Raw genomic sequence first — 25,263 nt, 5'->3', positions numbered from 1 at the left:
TTGCGATCTTCAATGTCGCCAGCTTAATCTGAATCTACGTAAGCGATCATTTTTTTTACAGCTTTTAGTATATAATTCCGTAATCTATAGTGCATTGCAAGTATATATTGAAGTGTTCTTTTCGCAAGTTTCCAATAAGCTTTTTTCGGATCTGTACAAAAATGACTTATAGTGCGCTTGGAACGAAGGCTAAATCCGAATGCATTGCGTTAGCCAGATATATTAAACTACCTATCAATTCTCTATATGACTTGTGTTTCATGTCTTCCGTGTTCGATTCCATTGTTTTCGTTAATTTCTGATTTGACTCAAGTGGAGTTACAATTTTCCATATTAAATTTTTGTAGTGTCTCTATAATGTATATGCGTTGCATCAACCTCATTTTTCCTGTAGGTCCATCTCTTTCTACATTTATTCCGAGAATGTCATTTACAAGATCTAAATCATTCATCTGAAATTTACTTCGTAAAGTTTCTTTCAGTTTTTGCAGTTTACTAAGACTTTTAGACGCAATAACCCAGTCAGAAATAGTTCCTTGAAACGATGTCGTTTCGATGTCGAAAATGCAAATCGAAAATTTTCAAAATTTTTATTAATTTCAATGGATTTTTGATTCCAATTTCGAGTAATTTTTTATTTTATTCGATATCGAAACGATATCGTTTTGAGGAGTTATTTTCATATTTTCTGAGAACATTCCGTCAAACACGAAAAAAAAATTAATTTTTTCTATTTAAAGAATTATTTCTGACTAGATAAAATAATTGAAAAATCGAGATCGTTTCGATATTGGTTTGAGTTAGAATTATAGTTAAGGAGGTTTATCTGGTACATAGTACGTCAAGCGAGAAACACGTTCAACTTTGACTTGACTAGCGCAGTACGCTGACTAGATTTGGCAACGTCAAATTTCTACGTTATGAGTTTTTTCTAATATTTTTTCTCAAACTTTTACATTTTAAATAGCGCGTACTTTGGTAAGAAGTTCCGATGTTGCCGCTCATCGAGTAATGGAAGATAACCTACGCGTAAACGAGATTTTTGTAAAAAATATCTACTCATTTCTTATTTCTCAGATATCCAATCGATCTACACTCTTTGCACAAATTTTTCTTACATATTTTTTTGTTATTATCATTAATTTGTACAAAAACTGTCTGTTAATTCTTTACAAATTTTGTGGAAGAAGGCTCGAAAAATGTCATTTTCCATAAGACACAATGTAAAGTTGCACTAAATATTTTTATTAATATCTCATCACTGAGGTATCTAAAGGACTTAAAAATTTGCGAGATATATTTTTATACACATCTTAAGTTGTATTTAATTTTTTTTCAAAATTCATCTGTTAATTACTAACCAGATGAACCTCCTTAAAGGTATTTTTTTTATTTTTGCGTATTTAAGATAATAACACTTTTGATTAAATTTATTTTTTCAAAAATTGCTTTATTTTTAACGCTTTATTAAAAATCGATTATTTGATTAAAATTACCTAATCGGAGTACATATGCTTTGGTTAATTTGATCAAACACAGAAGGTATTTCATGCTGCAACAATTCTATTTCAAAATAAACATTGGAAGAAAAATATATAATTTATAAACGTATGTAATAACTTTGGTATACAAAAAAGATAAAACTAGAAAAATCGGTTTGAGAAGAAAGACATCGTTAGCTCTATTGTTGATAAAAATTTTTCTGAGATATATTTTTTATACAAATTACAGAACATTTTTCAAAAATATTAAGTAATTAAGTTTTTTCTTTCAATTTTTTATGTATGCATAAATTCTGAAATATTCTAATATTCTATAAAAAAACTGAGAAATTTAAAAAAAAACTAAAATATTACAGAAATTTTGAAAAAGTCTGGAAATGACTAAAAAATATCTAAAAATTTTGAAAATTATATTTAAAAATTTGAGACAAATTTATATGTTCCGATGAAAACTTTTCTTGGAATTTTTCTGATTTTCTATATAACATATTTTTTAGAATAGTTCTCAATAGTTCTCTCTTTTTAATGTAAACTTTAGAATATTTAAAAATACACATATATATGAAAAATTTGAAGAAAAAATATGGATTTCTCAATATTTCTAAAGTGTTCCAATTTATATAAAAATTCTGAAAAAAATTTCAGATAACTAATAAAATTATTATTCAAATCGATATCGAATGACGTCGATTCTACAAATCATTATATGCAAAAATTATTCTACTTTTCTTTCATGTAATAAATAATACAAATAAACGATGAAAAAGTAGAAATGTAAGTACCCACATAGCACGTAATAGTTCTGTGATATCACAGAATCATTGCAATATCACAGAAATATTACATATTACTGTGAAATATCACAGAAATATTACTGTGATATTACACAGTGATAATGACATTGAAATATTCCACTGATATCACAGAAATATCACAGAAATATTATTGTGATATTACACAGTGATAATAACATTAAAATATTCCAATGATATCATTGCAATATATTGTTGCAATATTTAATTTCAAAGAACAAGGTAATGTCAAACCACGTTTTTATTATGTCTTATTAATGCAACGTCACTATCTCTTTGATTAATTTCGATATTTTTAGTATCCTTAATATTCTTGGTAATTTCGGTATCCTATAGAAGAAATCAACTTACAAATAAAATAATTATGTCTTTGCCCTTTCGTGGAATAAAAGTAAATGTTAAGAAAAAAAATTAATTAACTTTATTATTAGTTTAGATATTTACTTAGTTTATTCCTTAAACTGTATATATGTATAAACTATAATGTACGCTCTTCTATGTAATCTATCAATTTAATTGTTGCTTTACAACTCGATCAATAATGATTTTATTAAAAAATTACAGAAAAACCTTTGTATTTATCTTATTGTCATTTATAATTTTTACAGGAGCACAAAATTGATTTTAATTTTTAAAAATTTTTATCATGAGGAATTTAAAAAAAAATGTTTACAAAAAGTTTTGTTAATACACATTTATTATTCACTTGGCAATAAATATTTCAAAGTATATTAAGAAGTTTTTAAAAAAATATACATTTTTACGTCATTTAATATTTACTGCTCGGTACATTATTTGGTGAAATAGTTTATTCATTAATATTGATTAGACTATTATACACCACAGTAAAAGGTTTTTCAAGTTAATTAAAATATTAAATTTCCAACAAATTTTTCTTTAGATTTCACTTTTTTTTCAACTCTATTAAAAAATATGATTATATATATTCTATCATTAATTAGGTATTTTATAATGTTCATTAATTATATGTATGTATATAATGTTGCGGCTCGGTCACCGACCGTCACAACATACGACGAAACAAGCGAACGCGTACACAGCCGCTATGCGGTCCCGCCGTGTGTATAAAGGTATGTGTTCATGGTGTCGCTTGTTGCTCATATTCAGCGACAGACAAGTCTCGTGATATTATATGTCGCTGATTTCAACCGTCGCTTGTGTGAACGGAAAGCAGCGACAGAAAGAAAAGAAACATAACCTAGGTGTTGTGTAAAATAAATTCCAATTGTTAAATAACCTCAAAGCTCCTCGGGCAGGTTGACGACGCGTGTCCCTTCTTTTTCTTCTTGGGGGATCCTGGATATCAGACTATGAAGGAGTCTCAATGCCAATATTTTACTACGCGTGTTCCAAGTAAGACACACAAAAAAGTAAATTTCAACATTGTATGTGTCCAACATGTCATATCAAGAAAGATATCACGAGTGGGCCTGTCAAGTTGCTACAATTATTTATAATAAAAATGAAGAGCAACGTCGGCGAAATAAACTAATAGTTGCTGTATACATTGCAAAGTTAAAAAAAAAATATAAAAAAAAGAGATTTTGGATTGATCCATTATTTAAAAGACGACGTGAACATGGTTTTTACTACGCATCTGTTCCAAGATTAACTCCAGAAAATTTTCGAAACTATTATCGCATGACAGTTATGCAATTTGAAGAATTGTTACACTTAGTGGCACCTGCAATCACTAAACAAACGGTAATTAGAGAACCGTTACCTCCTGCAGAGCGACTATCTATAACATTGAGGTTTGTTTGTCCTTATTTCGTGCATTACCTTATGAATTCAAAAATAATTATATTTGATATTAATATTTTTAGATATTTAGCAACTGGTGATTCGATGCATTCAATGTCATATCACTTTCTCGCTGGAGCTTCAACAATAAGCCACGTTATAGGTGAAACATGCGATGCTATATGGAACTGCATTCGTCAGAAAGTGATCCCACCATCAAAAACAACAGAGGAATGGCTACACCTTGCTAAAGAATTTGAAGAGAAATGGGATTTCAATCATTGCATAGGCGCAATTGACGGCAAACATGTTATTATTGAAGTAATGTTACTGATCAGTACAACATTTATCATTGGAGATTATAAGTTTGATGCTTAAATGATTATTCTTTTTCTAGTGTCCACCTAAAGCAGGCTCATCTTATTATAATTATAAGAAGACTCACAGTATTGTGCTCCTCGGAATTTGTGACGCACAATATATGTTCACGTTCGTTGATATAGGAGCCTACGGTCGTCGCAGTGACGGTGGTATTTTTAGAGATTCAACGATGGGTCTAAAATTTGCATCAAAGGAAATGAACGTACCTGCACCAGAACCTCTCAGCCCAGGTGGACCTCCTTTACCATATGTTCTAGTGGGCGATGAAGCCTTTCAATTGTCAGATTATTTACTCCGGCCTTATCCAGGAAAAGGCGGTTTAAACGACGAGCGAAATATTTATAACTATCGATTGAGTCGAGCTAGGAGAACAATCGAAAATACATTTGGTATTTTAGTCAGTCAATGGAGAATTTTGAAGAGACCAATCAATTGTAATATGGAAAAGACAATTTCAATTGTTAAAGCTATTATATGCCTCCATAATTGGATTCGTCAGATGGATATTGAAGAAAATCAATATGTTACTCCAACACTAATTGATCGAGAAAGTGATGACGGCTTTATTCCAGGTTCTTGGAGAAATTGCACGAATAATAGTGCATTAGAAAACATAACTCAGTGCGGTTCTAATAATAGTTCTCGTCAAGCGATGCAAATTCGAGAAGAATTCTGTAAATATTTTAATAGTGAAGGTGCCATACCAAGTCAATTCTATCATTGTTAGTTCTTATACTCATTCATTAATTGTATATATGCAATTTAACTTGTCTGAAAATGTATAATAAATTATAAAATATCAGTGGAGTTGATTTAAACTTTATTATAAAAATGTAACAGATGTATGTTTTTAAAAAAATAATAAAACTTAATTTTTTGTGAGTACATCAAAAGTTAGGTTCATCATTTGCTGAATGACATGTAATTGTTGTGTTGGATTCATTTGTCTTAACCTCCATCCGATTACTGCTAATGACGAATCAATTTCATCACATTTGGGTGCTGGTGGTAATACAAGTGGAGTTGATGGTCGACAGAGTGAATCGGCAATTCTATCTAATGCATCGGACTGCTGTCCCGAGGTCTTCTTCTTTTTAGTTGTTGTACCTGTAGTTTAATGGTTTATTATTATTATATTTTGATTATTGATAGAGTAATCAAAATCTTTCATCATTCATTATAGAACACTGATTATTCTTATACTTCTAGTTTCTGTGAAAACCATTTTAGCATAAAACATTCAAAACAGATATTAATATCAAGTACCTGATGCCTCTGATGAGCCATCACAAGTTGCATCATCATTTATTGATTCGCCAATGTTACTCACAGAGTCATCGACATCAATAGCGTCAATATTAGAAACTTCCCCTAAAAATATAAAAATTATAAATTAAAAAGGAAACAGTTCAAAAGTGTATATAATTAAAATACTGTATATAATTTTTACTTTTTGACAAGGCATAAGTCACGCAAAAACTCCATGGATTCATAGTGGTGTCATTTCTTTGTAGGGAAAGGTCTAGCCGACCCACTAGGGCGTTTTTCAGTATTTATTATTCGTCTATAGGCGTCATGTAAATTAAAAAATTTTTTTTTTTTGCTTCTACACCACTAAGTTTACCTGTAAATAAAATTTTTCTTTAAATATTTTAACCGTGAATATTTTTAACGCTTTTTTTACCTCTCAATGTTTCTGACACTTTATCCCAGAGTTTTTTTGCGTTGACATCGCTGTTCTAATGGAATAGTAAAATCCCACAGGGGCCTTCGTTCTTGAACTAATAAAATTAAAAGTTCCGTCATCGTAATTTAATGTAGACTTCGCGATTTTGTCTCTCTCATTATGAGATCTATTTTCCTTTTCAGCTTGTAATTCGTTTGACGAAAGTGTTGTTATAGTTCCTAAAATCAATTTCCGTTAAAAAAATGCAGACTTATTACTATAATTTTCAAGATTTCAAAGTTTCTATTTACCACTAATCTTTTCACGAACCGGCAAGACGACTTCTTTGTTATTGACAAGGCTTCGTCGAACAATGCGATTGTCACCTACAAATAATAATATACATTCTTGTAGAATGTTATTTTTTTCAATGATAAAATAAAAATTAAGTATATATATATATTTTTTAAAGATATTTGGAAGATTTATGAGATTTAATAATTTAATAAAAGAGGGCTAATGCGAGTCACACCATGTTATGTGAACAACGGCTTGATTAGTTTTTTTTATTAATTGTCGACTCAAACTCGGGTTAAAACGTTCGTACCAATTTGATGGAAACTCATCAATAAACACAAAAGTACTGGTACGCATCAACAATAACGTTGTAACTCTCGTCTCTTTTATTATATTGTATATATTATACCTGTTACTGGATAAAAATAATTATTATTATCCACGAAGAACTTTTTGTATGTTCTTATACAATCATGCATTGGAATGTCGTTTTGATCAATAATTGTTTCACATATCCCGCAGGTATGTACAACAGCTATCTGAAAATTTTATGAAATTATTACAATTTTAATCATTTTTACCGAACTATGCATGTGATCACACTTAACCTCAAAATTATAACAAGCTGAATTCATTCCATTTATTCAACTTTTTTAGTTCCGGTATTTTAATATAATAAATATAAGAGTACAAGAAATCTGTATTAATTAATTAATTTATTTATTGTACTTACATCTTGCAGATCCATATTCAAATTTACTTGATAATCACGTGAAGCGACGTCGCTAGAAGTTGGATTCAATCCTACTTTTCTTCGGCATCGCTAGCGACAAGAACTGGACATAATTTGGTCACGTGACTACTTTTCTCGGCGACAAGCGACACCATGAAATTGTACCTTAAGACTCCACGCAAACAAGTGAGTGCTGGCACCACCGCTAGGTGGCCGCGCCGCTGGAGACCTTCTCGTGAGTCAAGTGCAGCCTCAGGTGTTATATCTAGACGCCATTGCGGCCGACCGGGCCGACTCACCATGACTCACTAGCTCACACTTCAGTGAGATTTTAAAGAAAATTGTTGCTTGTTGTAATTTGGAAACGAATACTTGTTCTAATTTTTTTCCAATGTAACGTCCCTTGAAAAAAAAGTTGATAAACTTGTTTCAATAAACTGATTACTGATCAGTAACTGATTATATTTTGTCAGTTACTGATCAGTAATCAGTTTATTGAAACAAGTTTATCAATTTTTTTTTAAGGGGTACGTGTGGAACGCTGTTCCATATAAAATTTTATATTTTTACATGTAAATAATATTTTGTATTGTTATTTAATCTTGAACATAAATTAAAATTATAATTCAAATTGAAACTTTTTTAACAAAAATGAAAAAGGATACAAGAGATTTTTTTTGTAAATTAAACATTTATTACGTTTACATTATTGTATTCTGTTTTAATAAATATAATTATTTTTTTTATGTTTAATATATATTACATGTAACGATATGAAAATAATATTAAGAATAACAATAAAAATAAAATAAATTGAAATAATTTATTTATTTAATTTTTTGCAATATTATTTAAATATCACATAAACATCACAGAAATATTGTGAAATATCACAGTAATATTACTATGAAATATCACAGTAATATTACTGTGATGCGTTTTCGCGGACATTTTGATATTACTGTGATATCACAGTAATATTTCGTGATATTTCTGCAATATTTCATTTGTAATATTGCAATGTAAAAGTGATATTGCTATGATATCACTGCAATATTACGTGCTATGTGGGTAGAAATGCAATTACTTAATTTTCTTTTTGCATCATCGCATCGTCGAATCGATGTCGAATCGATATCGATTCCATCTTTAAACAAATTTTTCCAAAATATAAGATTATTTATTACATATACATTCCAAAAATATTAAAAAACGTATGAACCCATACAGCACAGAGAGATTGCAGGAACATTGCAGAATGATTTCATTGAAACATTGTAATATTGCATTTTGATTGCGAAACATTGCTGCAACATTGCTGGAAGATTGCAGCAACATTAAGATGTCCGCTTTTTAAAATATTGCATTGAAACATCCCATTTTTCCAAAATATTTACATAAAAATTATTACATCACATCTAATGAACAAAACAAGATTTGTGTAACATTTTAAAAAAACATTTTTCGCAAAAAAAATCTCGGGAATATTTTTTCGGAAATTTTCAAGCAGTCACCCATCCAAGTCGCGACTCCGGTGAACGTTAACCTCCGTGATCGCTGCGAACTGATTCCTCGTGATGACTTGTGAACACTTTATGCTGATATGTGTATATAACTGGTAGATCAGGTCAATATACGTTATTGAAAAAATAAAATATGTATAATTAAAGCACAATATTTATATAAACAAATATAAAATTATAGTTTTTTTTACTAATTTTGCAAATGCGGAATAGCATTTAGAATAACATTTCTGTTATTTGTTTAAATAAAAATGTAATTAGAAAATATATACCATATATAATACAATAATTAAATTAATCTCATTATGAAATCAATAATCACTCATTCAAAAACTATTAGGAAATGATTATTGCAAATAATCCAATCATTAGATGCTACATAATCACTATTAGAGAATGAATAATCACTATTGTAAGTCAATATATAGTGATTATTGGCTTTCCAATAGTTCATTTCCATAAGGGTCGGACTGGGGGAGGATTCCGATAGCGCACATCCCGATAGCTCACCAACCAATCATCTTGACTTATCTAACCCAACCTACGGAAAATCTCTAGGCATCTGCCATTGTGAGTGGTTTGTGTTCTATCGGGATGTGCGCTATCGGAACCAGCCGCGGACTGGAGCTCTATTCTTGAAAACATGCAAATAATTTTCGTATACGAAAGTGGCAGAATAACCAATGAAATTATTCAACGATATTCTCCTATTGGTTATTTTGCCATTTTCGTATACAAAAATTAATTGCATGATTTCAAGAATAGGACCCCTGATCCGTTCAGCTCAATGTATGCAATATTCTCATTGGAGGATTCATAGGAAATATCACGGAAACAGCCGATGCATAAACAAGCGTTAGCTTAAGCATTACTTCCCAGCAAACACCACGTTACATGTAACGTAAATGTTAGTTGTAATTTTCTAATCAACAATGTAACTGTTATATAACACACTCGTTATATAACAGTTACATTGTTGAATGAGAAATTACAACTAACATTTATGTTACATGTAACGTTGTGTTTGGTAGGTTTGCGAAGACGATCTTATATCATTTTTTAGCGTTTATTGGCACCCGTTTCCACGCCAACGAACCGGAAACGATACGGCCATCCTTCAAAATCACCCGTACAGCACAAAAGCTTGCAGCAACATCGCTGCAATGTTGCAGTGTTGCGCGTTGCAATGCAATGTTGCAGAAACATTGCAAAGATATTTTTTTTGCAATATTACTTCAGCATTATTTAAATATTGCAGCATTATTTAAAAAATATTATGAAAAACATAATGACCTATTTTATTGTATTATAAATGCATTGTCATTTAATAAGAATTACTTCTATAATTTTTAACCTTTAAGAATTCTTAAATGAAATACGAATTGTATTATTATACATACAAATTGGCATGTTAGTCTTAATATATCAGTAATATTAAAACTTCTCATAATAGATTGATGCCTTTTTTTAGAACAATTTTAATTACTTTGTGTGTTAAGAATATTATGTCAAGTTGTATATAATCCATGAGTAAGGGCTTGCGTACAATGGAGAAATAGAAATGATTATTAAATATTAGCAACAAAAAAATTAGAAATACAGATTAACGAGGGAAGATTAGGAAAAAGTAGAAAAAAGTTGATTTTTATAAATTTTTTTGCGACATAAGACTTTCAATAAACTGTTTATAACTTTTTTCATATATTTCTTTTAATTCGTAGATGTAGAATTATAAGAAATATGTGAGAAAAGTTATGGACAGTTTATTAAAAGTCTTGTGCCGCAAAAAGTTTATGAAAATCAGCTTTTTTCCGCCGATTACATGACCTTCCCCTCTTAAATGTAAAACGCACATTGTATTTAATATTTTATGCCTTATTTGTATCTATTGTGCGTTTTGTTTAATATGTATTTTTAATTTTTTGTATGTCTGATATTTAATCCATACAATACATAAGTTTGCAGCAATTAACATTCCAACGTTATAGCAATGTTGCTGCAATATTGGTGCAAGTATTCCTCCATTGCTGTACACTGTGTAATGTGGGTGACACTCTTTTGGACACAGCACGATTGGACACCAACCAATCATCTTGACTTATCTAACCAAACCAACGGAAAAACTCTAGGTATCAGCCGCTGTGAGTGGTGGTGTCCAATCGTGCGATGTCCAATCGTGCGCACCCCGTGTAATGTTTTGCTGCAATATTGTTGCAAGTACTCCTTCATTGTACAGTCGTGAGCTAAAAGGTTGCAACACATTTTTTTCGATGGTTTTTGGAATGTAGACTTGCTCATCGAACGGCGAACGTCATTGGTTTACCTGTGGATCCAACCAATTACGTTCGCCTATCGATGAGCAAGTTTACATTTCAAAAACCATCGAAGAAAAAGTGTTGCAACTATAATGAACACGACTGTACACCCATGGAATTTGATTCTGTTCATGGGAAAATTTTCTAAATTGAGAAGTCACCATTTTCTACATACTCGCAGTTTATGATTAATGTAACGACTAGATTTTATTGGTTGTTACATTAATCATAAACTGTAAGTATGTAGAAAGATAGCGACTTCTTAGTTTGAAAAATTTCCCCATGGACAGAATCAAATTCGGGGTGCACACGATTGGACACCGCACGATTGGACACCACCACTCACAGCGGCCGATACCTAGAGTTTTTCCGTTGGTTTGGTTAGATAAGTCAAGATGATTGGTTGGTGTCCAATCGTGTTGTGTCCAAAAGAGTGTCACCCATCAAATTCCATGGGTGTATATACATACATACAGGCTGTGTTCCGATATTAACTGCCAGCACTGAAAATGTATAGTATATGTGACGTGAACTATAAATTTTCAGTACTGCCAGTAAAAACGGAACACAGCCACAGTCGTGTTCATTATAGTTGCGACTTTTTCTTTGATGGATTTTGGAATGTAGCCTTGTTCATCGAGCGGCGAACGTAATTGGTTGGATCCACAAGTAAGAACCAATCATGTTCTCAGCTCTTGTTGTAGTTGCGTGTTCAGAGACGCATCAAGAAAAAGTGTCGCAATTATAATGAACACGACTGTACCAATAAAAAATATGAGCAAGATCTAAATTAAAAACTGTTTGCAGTGTGTAAGTAAAGAAAATTTTGAATATAATTTTATATTCGAATAATTATAATATAATTTTTTAAATTATATAAGATAATTTTTTTATTAAAATTATTAAATTTTAGTAATAATAATTAAGCAAATACCTTAAAAATATTTAATCTATGAAGTTTATTTAAAAGTTAGGTGGTGTAATTTTTTGTAAATTTTATTTTTAAGCTCATTTTATTTAAAAAATTCAATTTTCAGAAATCACAATGGAAATCAGAGTTATTATGAATTGTGCTATGGATCTCATCGATAGTAGCTCATCAGACTCTGACTTGTGGTCAGAAATCAATTTTCCTGTATTTTTTTCATTTTTATTGTAAAAAGCCATTTTTATTATACACAGGATACGCGGATGCAGGTTTTATTATAATTTGTTATGGCTCTCGTTCCTTTTCTTAGTAATGCAGTAGGCCTATTCTCTAACTTCATAACGACAATTGGGTGCGTTCATTTATGCAGTCACTGCCGCAGATGTTGTTTGTTTACTCCAAAAGCAGTTTCTGCAAAAGCGACTGCAGGGCAGTTTATCGTTCGTTTATGCAGGGATGCATCCTATTTGCGCAGCTATCTACGAAGTTCTGCTCTGGATGCTCTGTTTGCTGTACTGCGTAAACGAACACTCGTTGGGTATGTGACTGAAAATGTGGTAAATGTGGTAAATTTTATCACAATAATTACCAACTTTTGGTACTTCTATACGATCCTGTAAACAGAAAATGAATATGAAGCATATATACACATAACTTTTTTACATATAATACATTAATTATTATTTTTATAATTATTTAAAATGTTAAATAAACGATACTGTTTTATCTATCAATAGCAGTTCTTCATCTGAACTAACTGACCATAAGTCAGAGTCTGATGAGCTATCGATCAGATCCATAGCACAATCCATTATTGAATTGATTTTCATTATGATTTCTGAAAATTGAATTTTTTAATAAAATGAGCTCAAAAATAAAATTTACAAAGAATGAAAACACTTAACCTTAAAATAAACTTTATAGATTAAATATTTTTAAACTGTTTATTACTTATTATTATTAAAATTTAATAATTTTAATAAAAACATAATTTTTTATATTTAGAAAATTACATTATAATTATTTGAATATAAAGTTATATTAAAAAACATTTTCTTTACTTACACTTATTGCAAACAGTTTTTAATTAATTAATTAATAGCAAATTTGGTTGTACGCACTAGTGCGCACTGGTGCATATTAAAACGTACACTAATAGATGAAGGATAGGTATTTAATATTAATATCTAAACAGATTAAATTGTGAAATCCTTAATCAATATTTCATTATGCTGTTTTGTAAAATATATATTTTACCATTCAACGTACTTATATTTTATTTTTAAATGAGATTAAATCACTGTACAGCGGTTTTAATATGCACCAGTAGGCGTATTCTGTAACTCTTAATAGAGTCCTATATAAAGAAAGAAGCGACAATGATGTCCGAAGCTCTGATTGGTAATCTTATTGATACTTGATTGGCTAAACGAGCAGCCATATTATGACCACAGCTGTTTGCAGAATGATACGAATGGTGTTTGATGACTTTAGAGCGGTCCCAAAATGGCGGTGGAGAACTCAATTGGATATTGAAGGTTGTGGTGGGGGTTCGATGTCGCTTCTCTCTTTATATAGGACTCTAACTCTTAACGATAGCTAGAGATATCCTTAAGTGTCGTTGCGCAACTTTTCTACCATGTATAATATGTGCGCAACGATGCTGTAACGATACTGAATTGTCGTTATGAAGTTAGAGAATAGGCCTACAGTGCGCACTAGTGCAGTCCAACCAAATTCGCTATTAGATTTTACTTATTTTCTATTGGCACATATCCGACTAATCCGGTCCGAGCAGCCATTGGCGTTGTTTACACCGAATACTTGATACGCGTAATATTTAGTAACTTTCTATTCAATTATCTTAATTTCGGTAACAAATTTAATGAATAGTATATTAAGCTAGTACAATATGAATCAAGATAATTAATTAAATATAGATATCACGTATACATTTACATGTATTGTCGAAATTAAGACAATTTAATAGAAAGTTACTTGTTAGTACGCGTGTCAAGTGTTCGGTGTAAACTAGGTCATTTAGGGCCACTTGCATCAACGCCGATTAACTTAATCGTTGATTAGTCTATCGGAATTGACCAATCGTATTTGTCGTTAAGTAAAAACGACAAATGCGATTGGTCAATTCCGATAGACTAATCAGCAATTAAGTTAATCGGCGTTGGTGCGAGTGACCCTTACGCAGGCATCCGTTCGGTAAATTTAGGTCACGTGACCAGCAGATGAAAGAGCAGTGGCTGCGCTAATCACTGCATAAACGAATGCACCCTTTTTGATATCGTTTCAGCGTCGTTGCGCAAATATTATACATAGTAGAAAAACTGCGCAACAACACGTAACAATATCCCTAGCTGTTGTTAAGAGTTACAGAATCCCGTTACAGAGACGATACGGTCAGTTTTTATAGCGTTTTTCATTGAGAAAACTAGTGCGCACTGAATGTGCATTTGCTGCAGGTAATTGGGCGTTTCCGTTGGCACCGTCATCGCGCGAACCGAAACGTCCAATTGCCAGCAACGAGTGCACACTCAGTACGCACTAGTTTTCCCAATGAAAAACGCTATTAGAGTCATAAACGAGTGTTCATTTACGCAGTACTGCAAGCAGAGCATCCAGAGCAGGACCTCGTAGATAGCTGCGCAGATGGGATGCATCCCTGCGTAAACGAACGACAAACTGCGCTGCACTCGTTTTTGCAGATGGAGTAAACGAACATCTGCGGCAATGACTGCATAAACGAACGCACTCAAATGTATATATGCATATAGTCGTGAGCTAAAAGGTTGCAACACATTTTCTTAAATGGTTTTTTGAATGTAGACTTGCTCCTCGATCGGCAAACGTAATTGGTTGAATCCACAGGTAAGAACTAATTACGTTTACCGTTCGATGAGCAAGTCTACATTCCAAAAACCATCGAAGAAAATGTGTTGCAACCTTTTAGCTCACGACTATACAAGAAAAAATATAGAATATGTTAGGGAAATGCCGATACCCTTTAATTAGGAAACTATCGAACTCTAACATTACATTTTTTATTGCATTTTCTTGTAATCGAATTTGAGAGCTTTTCAAAACTCTACGAGAAAGTTTATTTTCGTTAAGTACTTTTCAAATTATGACTCTTGAAAGTTACAATGCACTGTAGCTTTCAAGCCTCACAACTCGGAAAGTATTCAACAAAAATAAACTTTCTTGTAGGGTTTTGGAAAGATCTTAACACCGGCTATTAGATTCTGGAATCAAAAATAGGGTGCTCCATGTAATTTCGATCTGATCTTAACAACGCCATCCAAAGTCAAATTGATAAGATCAGTAAATAGATCTTTTTGAGTCGTACAACTTTTGTCTGAAACACTTTTCTGTAAAACTTATATTTTTTTACTTATTTAGGTGTATCCGGATTTTTGGTGTCCGTCCCGTCTCGGTTCGTCCTGTCCCTGATTAATTTTTTAGCCCAAAAATATGGTGTAAAAATAAAAAATTAATTACAATTTATTGGACGATTCACAAATCTTTTCAACATTTTCAAATCACTCGACGTCGGTACTACAGATTGCTATAGATTTTTTTTCGACGAACTGTGGGTCGCGCGTAAAGCGAAGAGTAAGGAAAATAGGCTAGCGCACTTTGTCAAATGCACTCATCTGGGGCCATATTCTTGAAAATATTCGAATAACTTTTGTATACGAAAATAGCAGAATAACGAATGGAATTATTTGATGGTATTTTTTCATTGGCTATTTTGTCACTTTCGTATACGTAAGAAATTCGCATGTTTTCAAGAATAGGGCCCCTGTCCTTGTTTTTTTTTTACTTCAGCGCCTCTAATGCAAGATCTCTGCACTACAATGAACCCAATTTCTGCTCTTTGCACCAAATACGTGAAAATTACATAAACAATTTTCATACATTTATATCTTTTATACTAAAGCTTCTAATAGCGTTTTTCATTGGGAAAACTAGTGCGCACTGAAAGTGCACTTGCTACAGGTAATTGGGCATTTCCGTTGGCACCGTCATCGCGCAAACCGAAACGTCCAATTGCCAGCGGCGAGTGCACACTCAGTGCGCACTAGTTTTCCCAATGAAAAACGCTATAAGATTATTCTGCAAGCACCGTATTGTTCTTTGATTTAATTCATACCTCGCTAGCTACTTATTTCATACACAAAATGTCTAAAATTTTTAGGTGTGCGCACGATTGGACACCGCACGATTGGACACCACCACTCACAGCGGCCGATGCCTAGAGTTTTTCCGTTGGTTTGGTTAGGCTGTGTTCCGTTTTTACTGGCAGTACTGAAAATTTATAGTTCACGTCACATATACTATACATTTTCAGTAGTGGCAGTTAATATCGGAACATAGCCTTAGATAAGTCAAGATGATTGATTGGTGTCCAATCGTGCTGTGTCCAAAAGAGTGTCACCCAAATTTTTATATAGTTATATATTGTCACGAGTCGGCTGCAGAAGCTGATAATTAAACTATAATTTTTTAATCAACTTTCGTTTTTCGTATTAAATTATAGCTAGCGTGTGTTTTTGTCACTACTTTAATTGTGTAAAAGGATTTTGCGATCTGTAAAGCCAATTAGAGTTATCTATGCACAAAAAAGCACGTATAGAGACCGGTCTAGCATCGTCTTTTCTTCATTCGGAACTTTGCTCCAGTCAATCTCATTAGGAATGACTAATTTGATGAGTTTTATCTTAACATTTTATGGTCACATTTTCAACAATCCAAACTATAAGAATATTTTAAAAAATCGATTTTTTGACTAAAATACTTAAAAGAAAACTTTAAATTAAAAATTTTTAAAGTTTTCTTCATAAATTATAGAATAAGAAATCGTAAAATTTATAAAAATTTACATATATGAAGACTTCAAGAAAAGATACATATTTTTTCATATCTTTTCATATTTGATTTAATTGTAAGAGAAGTCTTTTCTGCTGTAATGAAATCAAGCAAACGATATGCGACACCAATAGACAGATGCAATGGGGCTCTATTTCTAGTATTTCTCATAACTAAAAAACTACACAGTATATAAAGCATTATGAAATTTTTCAACTGTTTTAATGAATGATGTAATGTTTTGAAGATGAGCTCTAAAAATTGGGCTCCAAAATAAAAAGAAGTGTTCTGATATAGCACAGTATATTAAATATTATACTACTACAAATATTATACCTGTGTCTAATAGTTCATATTGTCCTCAATATCCTTATTTAAATATTATGTTGATTTAAAAATATTTCAAAAATGTTCGGACTTTATAATCATTTTCTTAGTATCTTTCCAAAATATTCCAATATTCGTGAAAAAATTTGAGAATATTTTTTAAAAAGTTATAAAATTTATAAAGAAAATTTGAAAAATATATGAAGAAAAAAGAAAAATTCTGAAAATTTTACTAAGACAATGTAATTGTTATGTACAACATATGTGATCCATTACATTTGTATTATTGAAAGTGAAATTTTTAATATTTATGTTATAGTATTGTTACTGTTTATTAAGAAAATATTCGAACAATAAATTTTTTAAGAAACGTAATTTTCTCATTTTTTAACGAAATTACTATATATTTATTGTTATCAATATTGATACTATTTTTACTAATGTTAAACGTTGACGCTTCTTTCTTCTATTTTTTTTGTGAGCCAATATATTTTTATGCATGCGTTAAAGTTATTTTTCATCATTGTTAAGTGCAAGGAGATGAGAAAAGATGAAGGCTAAATTGTAAAATATAGTCGAACATAAATGAAACTAATTAATCTTCATAAAAATATTAATTACTGAATTTTTCCTATGAGACAATCCGATTAGGAATGTGAATGATGATATACAAATATATAATTCATCAGATAAGTTCACAACTTTTAATAAAAATAAATTTATGCAAACACGAATCACTTTTGGCAAAAAAAGCAGTTATTTTGCAACTATTAAACAACTCTTTCTCGATAACATAACGACATATTTTGAAAGAGGGCATGCTTCAATACTTTTATCATTTCAATTATTAAGTTCTGTGCTTTTTTTACATAATATAAGAACTCGATCAAATTTTGAGAATAAATTTACGATTAATATATAGGTATTTTTGAATTTGTTCAAATTTTTGACTGTTTAATTTTCTGTAAATAACTTTTTAGATTAATAAAATATCAAAATTTTGAAAAACTATATTCATAAGAATAAATAAAATGTAAAGAACATTTTGGAATAAAAAATTTCACTATTATTTTTATGTAAAATTACAAAATGATTACAAATTATACACATTTTTCTTTAAATATTAGGGAACACATGATAATTTGATTTTGTTTGTTACATACATTTAAATCATTATAAGCAATTTCTTTTCAATTTCTTCTAAATCAACATTTATCGATATTACAATGAAAATGCTTTTAAATAATAAATCATTTTTGTTGCTTAATTTTTATTTGTTTACTATTTTGAAAATGGTAATGTCCAATGCCAAAAGTTTTTGTATTAAAAGATACACACGAATAAAGTCACAATTCTTTTTTCACTTTTTTAGGCTCTAGAACCTTTTTAAAAAAAATTTGAATTCCAGGCATATACATTCATTATTAAAATTAATAATACATTCCAGTTGTCTCTAAGCAATTTTTTCTTTAAAAATGTTTAAATTATTCTTTTAGGTATACAAGGAATTCTTCAGCAATCTAACTTTATTTTGTAAATATTTTTGTAGTTTTATAAATTGATAATTTGGTTAGAAAAAAAATGTTATTCTAGGAGATATAATTCACAAATAAGGATTTTGAAATAACAAATGACAAATTTTTATTTCTAAATATTTATTGATAATTCAGATATAATGAATTTACTAATGTATACCATTGGATACATCATATAAATAATATTCTTAATTACTAACTGCCAAGTTAAATTTCAAAGCATCCTTTAAAGTTTTATCTATTTAACATTCTTATTCATTTTTTAGCAAAGTTCTTGAAATTGGGAACCATGTATAAGGGTGATATCAATATTGATCCAGATATGCAGAATAACGAGAGTATCTTTTCCTGTAAATAAATTGTCTTCATTAATACAAAAAATAAAATTATTTATATAAATGTAACAATGAGAGGTACATATTTCAGATTCTATTTTAAGAAACCGTTACACTAAAAATTTTTTATAAATTTTACATTACATTAAATATCTTCTTCACGATGTATTTTTTGTTTTAATTAAACTCTTTGATTAATAAACTTTCGTAGTAAAATATAGAAACTTCAAATAACACATTTTATGCTCTACTGTAAAGGTTGGGCTAACTGCGCGCCGTATCTTTCTCTTACGTAATATAAATTTGACATGGAAAAACTCTACTTACAGCGGTAGAAATTTTTACTTCAGGCGGTGCACTGACTATACTATTAGTGTACGCCCGAGTAATAACGCCTGACAAACGAGACGTGTTTCTCAGACCGTTGTGAATCGCAAACATCTTTGTTTTTGAAGTTTACAAACTTTGATTCACAGAATCTCCCGAATATCGTGGAATGGAGGTGTGAAATGGTGTGAAACAGCTGTGCTCAGACGGCGTTCCAAAACTTTGCTCTGAGCGTCTGAAGTCTGAACTGGGGGTCGATTGCGTATTCCAAACCTAGTGAAAATGGTAAAAGTGAGCTCTCACTCGATTGGCTACTTTTCACCGTAGTGGAAATGCGACATTTCTTACGTGACATTAGCCTAGTTTACACCGAGCACTTGATATTATAACGTTTTTCATTGGGAAAACTAGTGCGCACTGAGTGTGCACTCGCCGCTGGCAATTGGACGTTTCGGTTTGCGCGATGACGGTGCCAACGGAAACGCCCAATTACCTGTAGCAAGTGCACATTCAGTGCGCACTAGTTTTCCCAATGAAAAACGCTATTAGAGTCCTATATAAAGAGAGAAGTGACATCGAACCCCCACCACATCCAATTGAGTCCTCCACCGCCATTTTGGGACCGCTCTAACGTCATCAAACACCATTCGTATCATTCTACAAACAGCTGTGGTCACAATATTGCTGCTCGCTTAGCCAATCAAGTATCAATCAGATTACCAATCAGAGCTTCGGATATCAATGTCGCTTCTCTCTTTATATAGGACTTTACTTGATATGCATATGTACCATGGTGGAAGTATTACATGGGCTGTATTCCGATATTAACTGCCAGTACTGAAAATGTATAGTATATGTGACGTGAACTATAAATTTTCAGTACTGCCAGTAAAAACGGAACACAGCCATGGTGTGTGCAAAATCCGCAAACCACGCCCCTTTTTCGCTTCGGATACCGCTCAGACCCCAGGTGTACCAACTTCAAAAAATTAAATGTTTGATAATATCAGGCTACTACAACTGTTATGATTGCATCTTTGTCGCACTCTGCTATATGTTCGTTGTGTCCTTTTCTCTGAAAGAATTGCAGTTTGTATCGTTTGTAGTACGCGTAATTTCGAGAGAAGTACGTAATTTGAGAGATTTTATGTGAAATTTAGTGAAGATGGTGCGTCGGTGCATCGTAAAATAAATAAGAAGCAATACTTAAAAAATGATGAAAGGAGAAAAAATAAAAAAATGAAAAAATTATTTCCGCAACAAAAACATAATTTTTGCAACAAAAAATAAACATAGACCAACTTTTGGTGACTTAGTCAACGATTTGCGAAAATTTTTAAAGAAAAACTGATCCTGCTTCCTTTAGAGTGAGATTATCTCAACAAGACTGCATCGACTTTCGTGATAGATGAGCAACCTATACTAGTCAAACTTCCACAAAAATTAATCAAAGTTTGTAAAATATCAATTTTACATTTACTCGCGGCATTTTGTGCGGATCGAGTAAAACGATCGCGGCTTTTCAAGCGGAACGATTTTAAGAATTTTATACATTATTCGCGGCATTTTATTCGGATTGAGTAAAAAAATCGCGACTTTTCAAGCGGAGCGGAAGGAAATCTAGGAAAAGCACTATATATAGTGCAGTTCGCGGCCTTATGGCGGATCGAACTAATTTGGGAGATAATTAACTGAGAATTCTTTAAAATTAAATTTTTGTATTTGTTTTTTCTTTTTATATATTGAAAGAGACCTTTAAAGAGTCATTTCATTGAATTTTATGTAATTTTATTTGAAGCCTTTCCAGTTTAATTTATGTTAATATATGAACAAACTTCTTCAATTATTGTAAAATATTAAAAAATATTACTTACATGCAAATCACACTCTTCCTTCTGTTCGAGGCTCTCGTACGATATTCACGTATGCGATAAAAAAAGACCGAGAGAATACAACATGATATGCGTGCAACGAAGACAACTACATTCAGTTGTAACAACTTTGTGGAGTTAAATAAGATTGGTACACCTGGGGTCTGAACGGTCAGAAAACAAGCGAGAGGGCAAAGAATTAGAGAGAGATGCTTGCAAACTGCACACACCATGTTACTTCCACCATGGTATGTACAGTGAGGTGCAACGATTCGCAGGGTCATGTAGGTAGCTTGAGTTACCGACGCTGAGTCGGTAACGATAACGCACGCGCGCGCTCGGAACATGAATAATTTTATGGGTGACACTCTTTTGGACACAGCACGATTGGACACCAACCAATCATCTTGACTTATCTAACCAAACCAACGGAAAAACTCTAGGTATCAGCCGCTGTGAGTGGTGGTGTCCAATCGTGCGGTGTCCAATCGTGCGCACCCCTAATTTTATAGATCAAATGTTTTTATTATTTATGTTTATTACTTTATTAGTCTACATATTTGTGTATAACTATATATAATTATGTATGAAATATTTTTACTGGAAGTGAGAAAGATAAAGAAATAAATTAATATGTCTCAGATACTTTGTTTTCAATTTTAAATATAAATTTATTTAGTTTAATGTAATTATGTTTTTGTTTCTATTGCGTATAAACAAAAACATAATTACATTAAACTAAATAAATTTATATTTAAAATTGAAAACAAAGTATCTGAGACATATTAATTTATTTCTTTATCTTTCTCACTTCCAGTAAAAATATTTCATACATAATTATATATAGTTATACACAAATATGTAGACTAATAAAGTAATAAACATAAATAATAAAAACATTTGATCTATAAAATTATTCATGTTCCGAGCGCGCGCGTGCGTTATCGTTACCGACTCAGCGTCGGTAACTCAAGCTACCTACATGACCCTGCGAATTGTTGCACCTCACTGTACACCCAAGGACTTTGATTCTGTCCATGGGGAAATTTTCCAAACTGAGAAGTCACCACTTTCTACATACTCACAGTTCATGATTAATGAAACGACTAGAGCTTATTGGTCGTTACGTTAATCATGAAGTGTAAGTATGTAGAAAGATAGCGACTTTTCAGTTTGAAAAATTTCCCCATGGACAGAATCAAAGTCCTTGGGTGTACATATATATAAAACAAAAGCAAAATTGTATTATATTTTTTTAAGTATTTAAGTAACTTGTTAAATAAAAGTTGATTTCTTCCTCGTTTCCACGAATTCCGTTACGTGTTGTATCAACATGAAAACAAAGAAGAAATTTAACTTTTGAGTAGAAATGTAAGGTAAATACTGACGCATGCGCAGAGAACGCTTAGAAAAAGAAAGGTGGCCCCTCGTATCATGCTATTTCTATCACGTTTTCCGCTTACGGACGTTATATGGTAGTGCCCATTCCAGTTAGAGTATAGTTCAATGGTGTTTCGTAATGTAAGTTAAATTTGTGATTATCATTGGCTGGCAAAGATCAGCAGAGAGGTTAGTTTTTTAATTTTTTGTATTTTAATTATTTATAAAATAATTGTGATCATGTATTATTAATTAAAATATTATTTACTGACAATAATTTTGATTTTAAAATAGGAATTGAAGAGCACAAGAACTTACAAAGACTGAAAATTAACTGTAAATTTTGTTTGTAGGATAAGTTTTTTGATATTGCCAATATTGATATTATTTTTTAAAAATTTTATTTGATTTTGAATGAAATAAATATGAAATTATATTATAATAATATTTAATAAAAGTCTAACATTTATAAACATGCCAGCTGAGCTACTGTAGCTTCTCCAACTACTTGAACAGAATAAATTTTATCATGCACTATTAGTGCACACAAACAGATATAATCTAATTTACTTACAATTAATAATTTAAAATTAATCAGAACTTGCGATTTTTAGCTTCACGGAATTTTTGGAAATCCATCTTTTGCTTAATTCCTATTTCAAAATAAAAATTATTGTTAGTAAATATTATTTTAATAATACAATACACAATGATATAAAAAAGGTGTGTCTTGTGAAATAGATTATTAATCAATCGTGTAAGTAATTTATAACTTATAAATTAGGAAAATACATGTGTGAGCGGAGAATTCAGTTTTGATAAATGTCCCTATTCTAAATTATTCAATATTTTTTAATTAAACAAAGTTAAATTTAATGACTAATAAAATAAGTTTACTTTAAAATTTGCATAAATAAAAAATTAAATTAAAGTTAATTCTGAAAAACAATGTATTAAGTTACAATGTAATTTTTAGAATTAAATTACTACATAAAATAGTTGTTACAACATATGGATCATTAAAAATAAATGTAATATATATTATATTTGTAAATTAAGTTTATGCAATATAACTAAGAAATATTGCGATTTATTTATGAATATATTTTTTTACAATTTTTTTTTGTATAATTAAAGTTTTACAGTAAAAGTCATACTATAAAAGCAAGTAGAAACCTTTTTCACGACCGCTTGATAGTTGTGATGACAGAACCTCTAAAGGTGAATTTTGGAACGCAAACTAAACTTCCGCGCATTATCCATACATAAAGCTTGTTTTCTATTCCTGCACTAGACTGCAATGGAACGTTCCTTCTTTCTTTCACTAAATTTTAAATATATATTTATTTCATTTTAAGTGCACACTAATTCAGGGAGTTCAGGAACAGAAAACAAACGGATAATCGCTGTGCGTGAAAAGAGGGTGACACTCTTTTGGACACAGCACGATTGGACACCAACCAATCATCTTGACTTATCTAATCAAACCAACGGAAAAACTCTAGGCATCGGCCGCTGTGAGTGATGGTGTCCAATCGTGCGCAACCCGTGAAAAGATCTATACAACCTCTTTGGAAAAGAGGATTGGATTCACGTGAACTTTCTATAAGTGAAAAATAAAAAAATGAAAAGTGAAACGTGAAAAATTCCACGTGAAATTACATGATTAACCCCCAGGTCCACTCTGACAGCTGTAAAAAAAACACGATAATATAACCTAATTTGAAAGAATATAATCTCCATGGTGAAATTTTTTCCCAGATTTTTTCATATAATTTTTTCAGATTATTTGTATAATTTTATAACTTACTCAAATTTTTTTATACAAATTAAAAGACTTTTTAGAAATATTAGGAAGCTTTTATTTTTTTCACAATTTTTTATATATACTATTAATTATAAAATATCTTAAGATTTTTGTAAAGATTTTTTGTTCTATAATTTTTGAAAAATGTTATAAAATCTCAGAGTTAAAAGTATTTCTTTTAAATTATACAATAAGAAATTTTAAAATTTACATGTATAAAAAATTTTGAGAGATGTAAATTTTCTAAGTATTTCTGAAAAATGTTCCAATTCGTATAAAAATTATGAGAAAATTTTTCATTTACAGGGCTGTGCATCCTATTATGTGACATTTCTTGATTTCATTTTACTTTTTGACGTATGTTTTATTTATAAGTTAATTATGAGTTCTTTGTTATCGTTATCATCATCTGATTCACCAGAAATATCATCTATTGGCCAGAAAATGTGTTTTGATTCTTCATCTTTTGAAAATGAAAACAATAATAGACATTGCATAGAAAATTATGAAGCTATTATTTCTGAATATAGTAAAATAGAATTTGTAAAGCATTTTAGATTAAGAAGAGATGTTGTTAATCAACTTATTTTACAATTTTCTTAATTATTACACGTCTACTCTCTAGCCATGTCCACTTATTTCGTTTTGCATTTTCGCGTGATACGTTTTTCAAAACATACGAGTTGTCTTATGTAACCCAAATGGACCCAACTGGAACTCGTTTCGCGAGGGAGCGTTACAGAGCAACTCTGAGTGGACCTGAATGGTTCTCAACTGCTCTAACAGTAGGTAATAAAACAGAACCAAGTTTTCACCCCGATTGTCTTCTATATAACTTCCGCCTAAAAGAATACTAGCAAGTTTGCTGGGTTCATT

The 25,263-nt window shown here is 30.9% G+C and overlaps 2 protein-coding genes and 1 long non-coding RNA gene across 4 annotated transcripts; 1 reads left to right on the top strand and 2 right to left on the bottom strand.

The window, feature by feature from the left end:
* The first annotated feature begins 3,331 nt into the window (after window positions 1–3,331).
* On the top strand, window positions 3,332–5,266 carry LOC120359516 (protein ALP1-like). Its single transcript, XM_039457248.1, has 3 exons — window positions 3,332–4,089; window positions 4,162–4,399; window positions 4,476–5,266. The coding sequence occupies exons 1-3, from the start codon at window positions 3,734–3,736 to the stop codon at window positions 5,184–5,186; spliced, it is 1,305 nt and encodes a 434-aa protein (XP_039313182.1). The 5' UTR covers window positions 3,332–3,733; the 3' UTR covers window positions 5,187–5,266.
* On the bottom strand, window positions 5,263–7,308 carry LOC105205047. Of its 2 annotated transcripts, XM_011174338.3 has the most exons (5): window positions 7,156–7,308; window positions 6,832–6,961; window positions 6,437–6,511; window positions 6,144–6,364; window positions 6,063–6,083 (listed from the first exon to the last, which is right to left on the bottom strand). In XM_011174338.3, the coding sequence occupies exons 1-4, from the start codon at window positions 7,168–7,170 to the stop codon at window positions 6,147–6,149; spliced, it is 438 nt and encodes a 145-aa protein (XP_011172640.1). In that variant the 5' UTR covers window positions 7,171–7,308; the 3' UTR covers window positions 6,063–6,083; window positions 6,144–6,146. The 2 variants fall into 2 exon arrangements, with proteins under 2 accessions (XP_039313183.1, XP_011172640.1); XM_039457249.1 differs by lacking the exons at window positions 6,437–6,511; window positions 6,832–6,961; window positions 7,156–7,308 and adding exons at window positions 5,263–5,566; window positions 5,726–5,830 and having other exon boundaries at window positions 5,910–6,083; window positions 6,144–6,287.
* An 11,462-nt stretch (window positions 7,309–18,770) lies between these two features.
* LOC105205474 lies at window positions 18,771–19,597 on the bottom strand. The gene is made up of 2 exons (XR_851284.1): window positions 19,330–19,597; window positions 18,771–19,015 (listed from the first exon to the last, which is right to left on the bottom strand). It is a non-coding gene; the product is annotated as an uncharacterized LOC105205474 (long non-coding RNA).
* Between the last annotated feature and the right edge of the window lie 5,666 nt (window positions 19,598–25,263).

The sequence above is a fragment of the Solenopsis invicta genome, chromosome 14, assembly GCF_016802725.1.
Source record: "Solenopsis invicta isolate M01_SB chromosome 14, UNIL_Sinv_3.0, whole genome shotgun sequence".
NCBI classification, from domain to species: domain Eukaryota; kingdom Metazoa; phylum Arthropoda; class Insecta; order Hymenoptera; family Formicidae; genus Solenopsis; species Solenopsis invicta.
Note: the sequence above shows the minus strand (reverse complement) of the source record. Positions and strands in the feature narration are given on the sequence as shown.

Coding starts and splice junctions, on each gene's coding strand:
- LOC105205047 (XM_011174338.3), bottom strand. Junction 6,512..6,831: donor TTATTTTTATCCAGTAACAG/GTATAATATATA, acceptor TATTATTTGTAG/GTGACAATCGCATTGTTCGA. Junction 6,365..6,436: donor GGTTCGTGAAAAGATTAGTG/GTAAATAGAAAC, acceptor AATTGATTTTAG/GAACTATAACAACACTTTCG.
- LOC120359516 (XM_039457248.1), top strand. CDS start 3,734: ATGTCATATCAAGAAAGATATCACGAGTGGGCCTGTCAAGTTGCTACA. Junction 4,090..4,161: donor CGACTATCTATAACATTGAG/GTTTGTTTGTCC, acceptor TAATATTTTTAG/ATATTTAGCAACTGGTGATT. Junction 4,400..4,475: donor GCAAACATGTTATTATTGAA/GTAATGTTACTG, acceptor TTCTTTTTCTAG/TGTCCACCTAAAGCAGGCTC.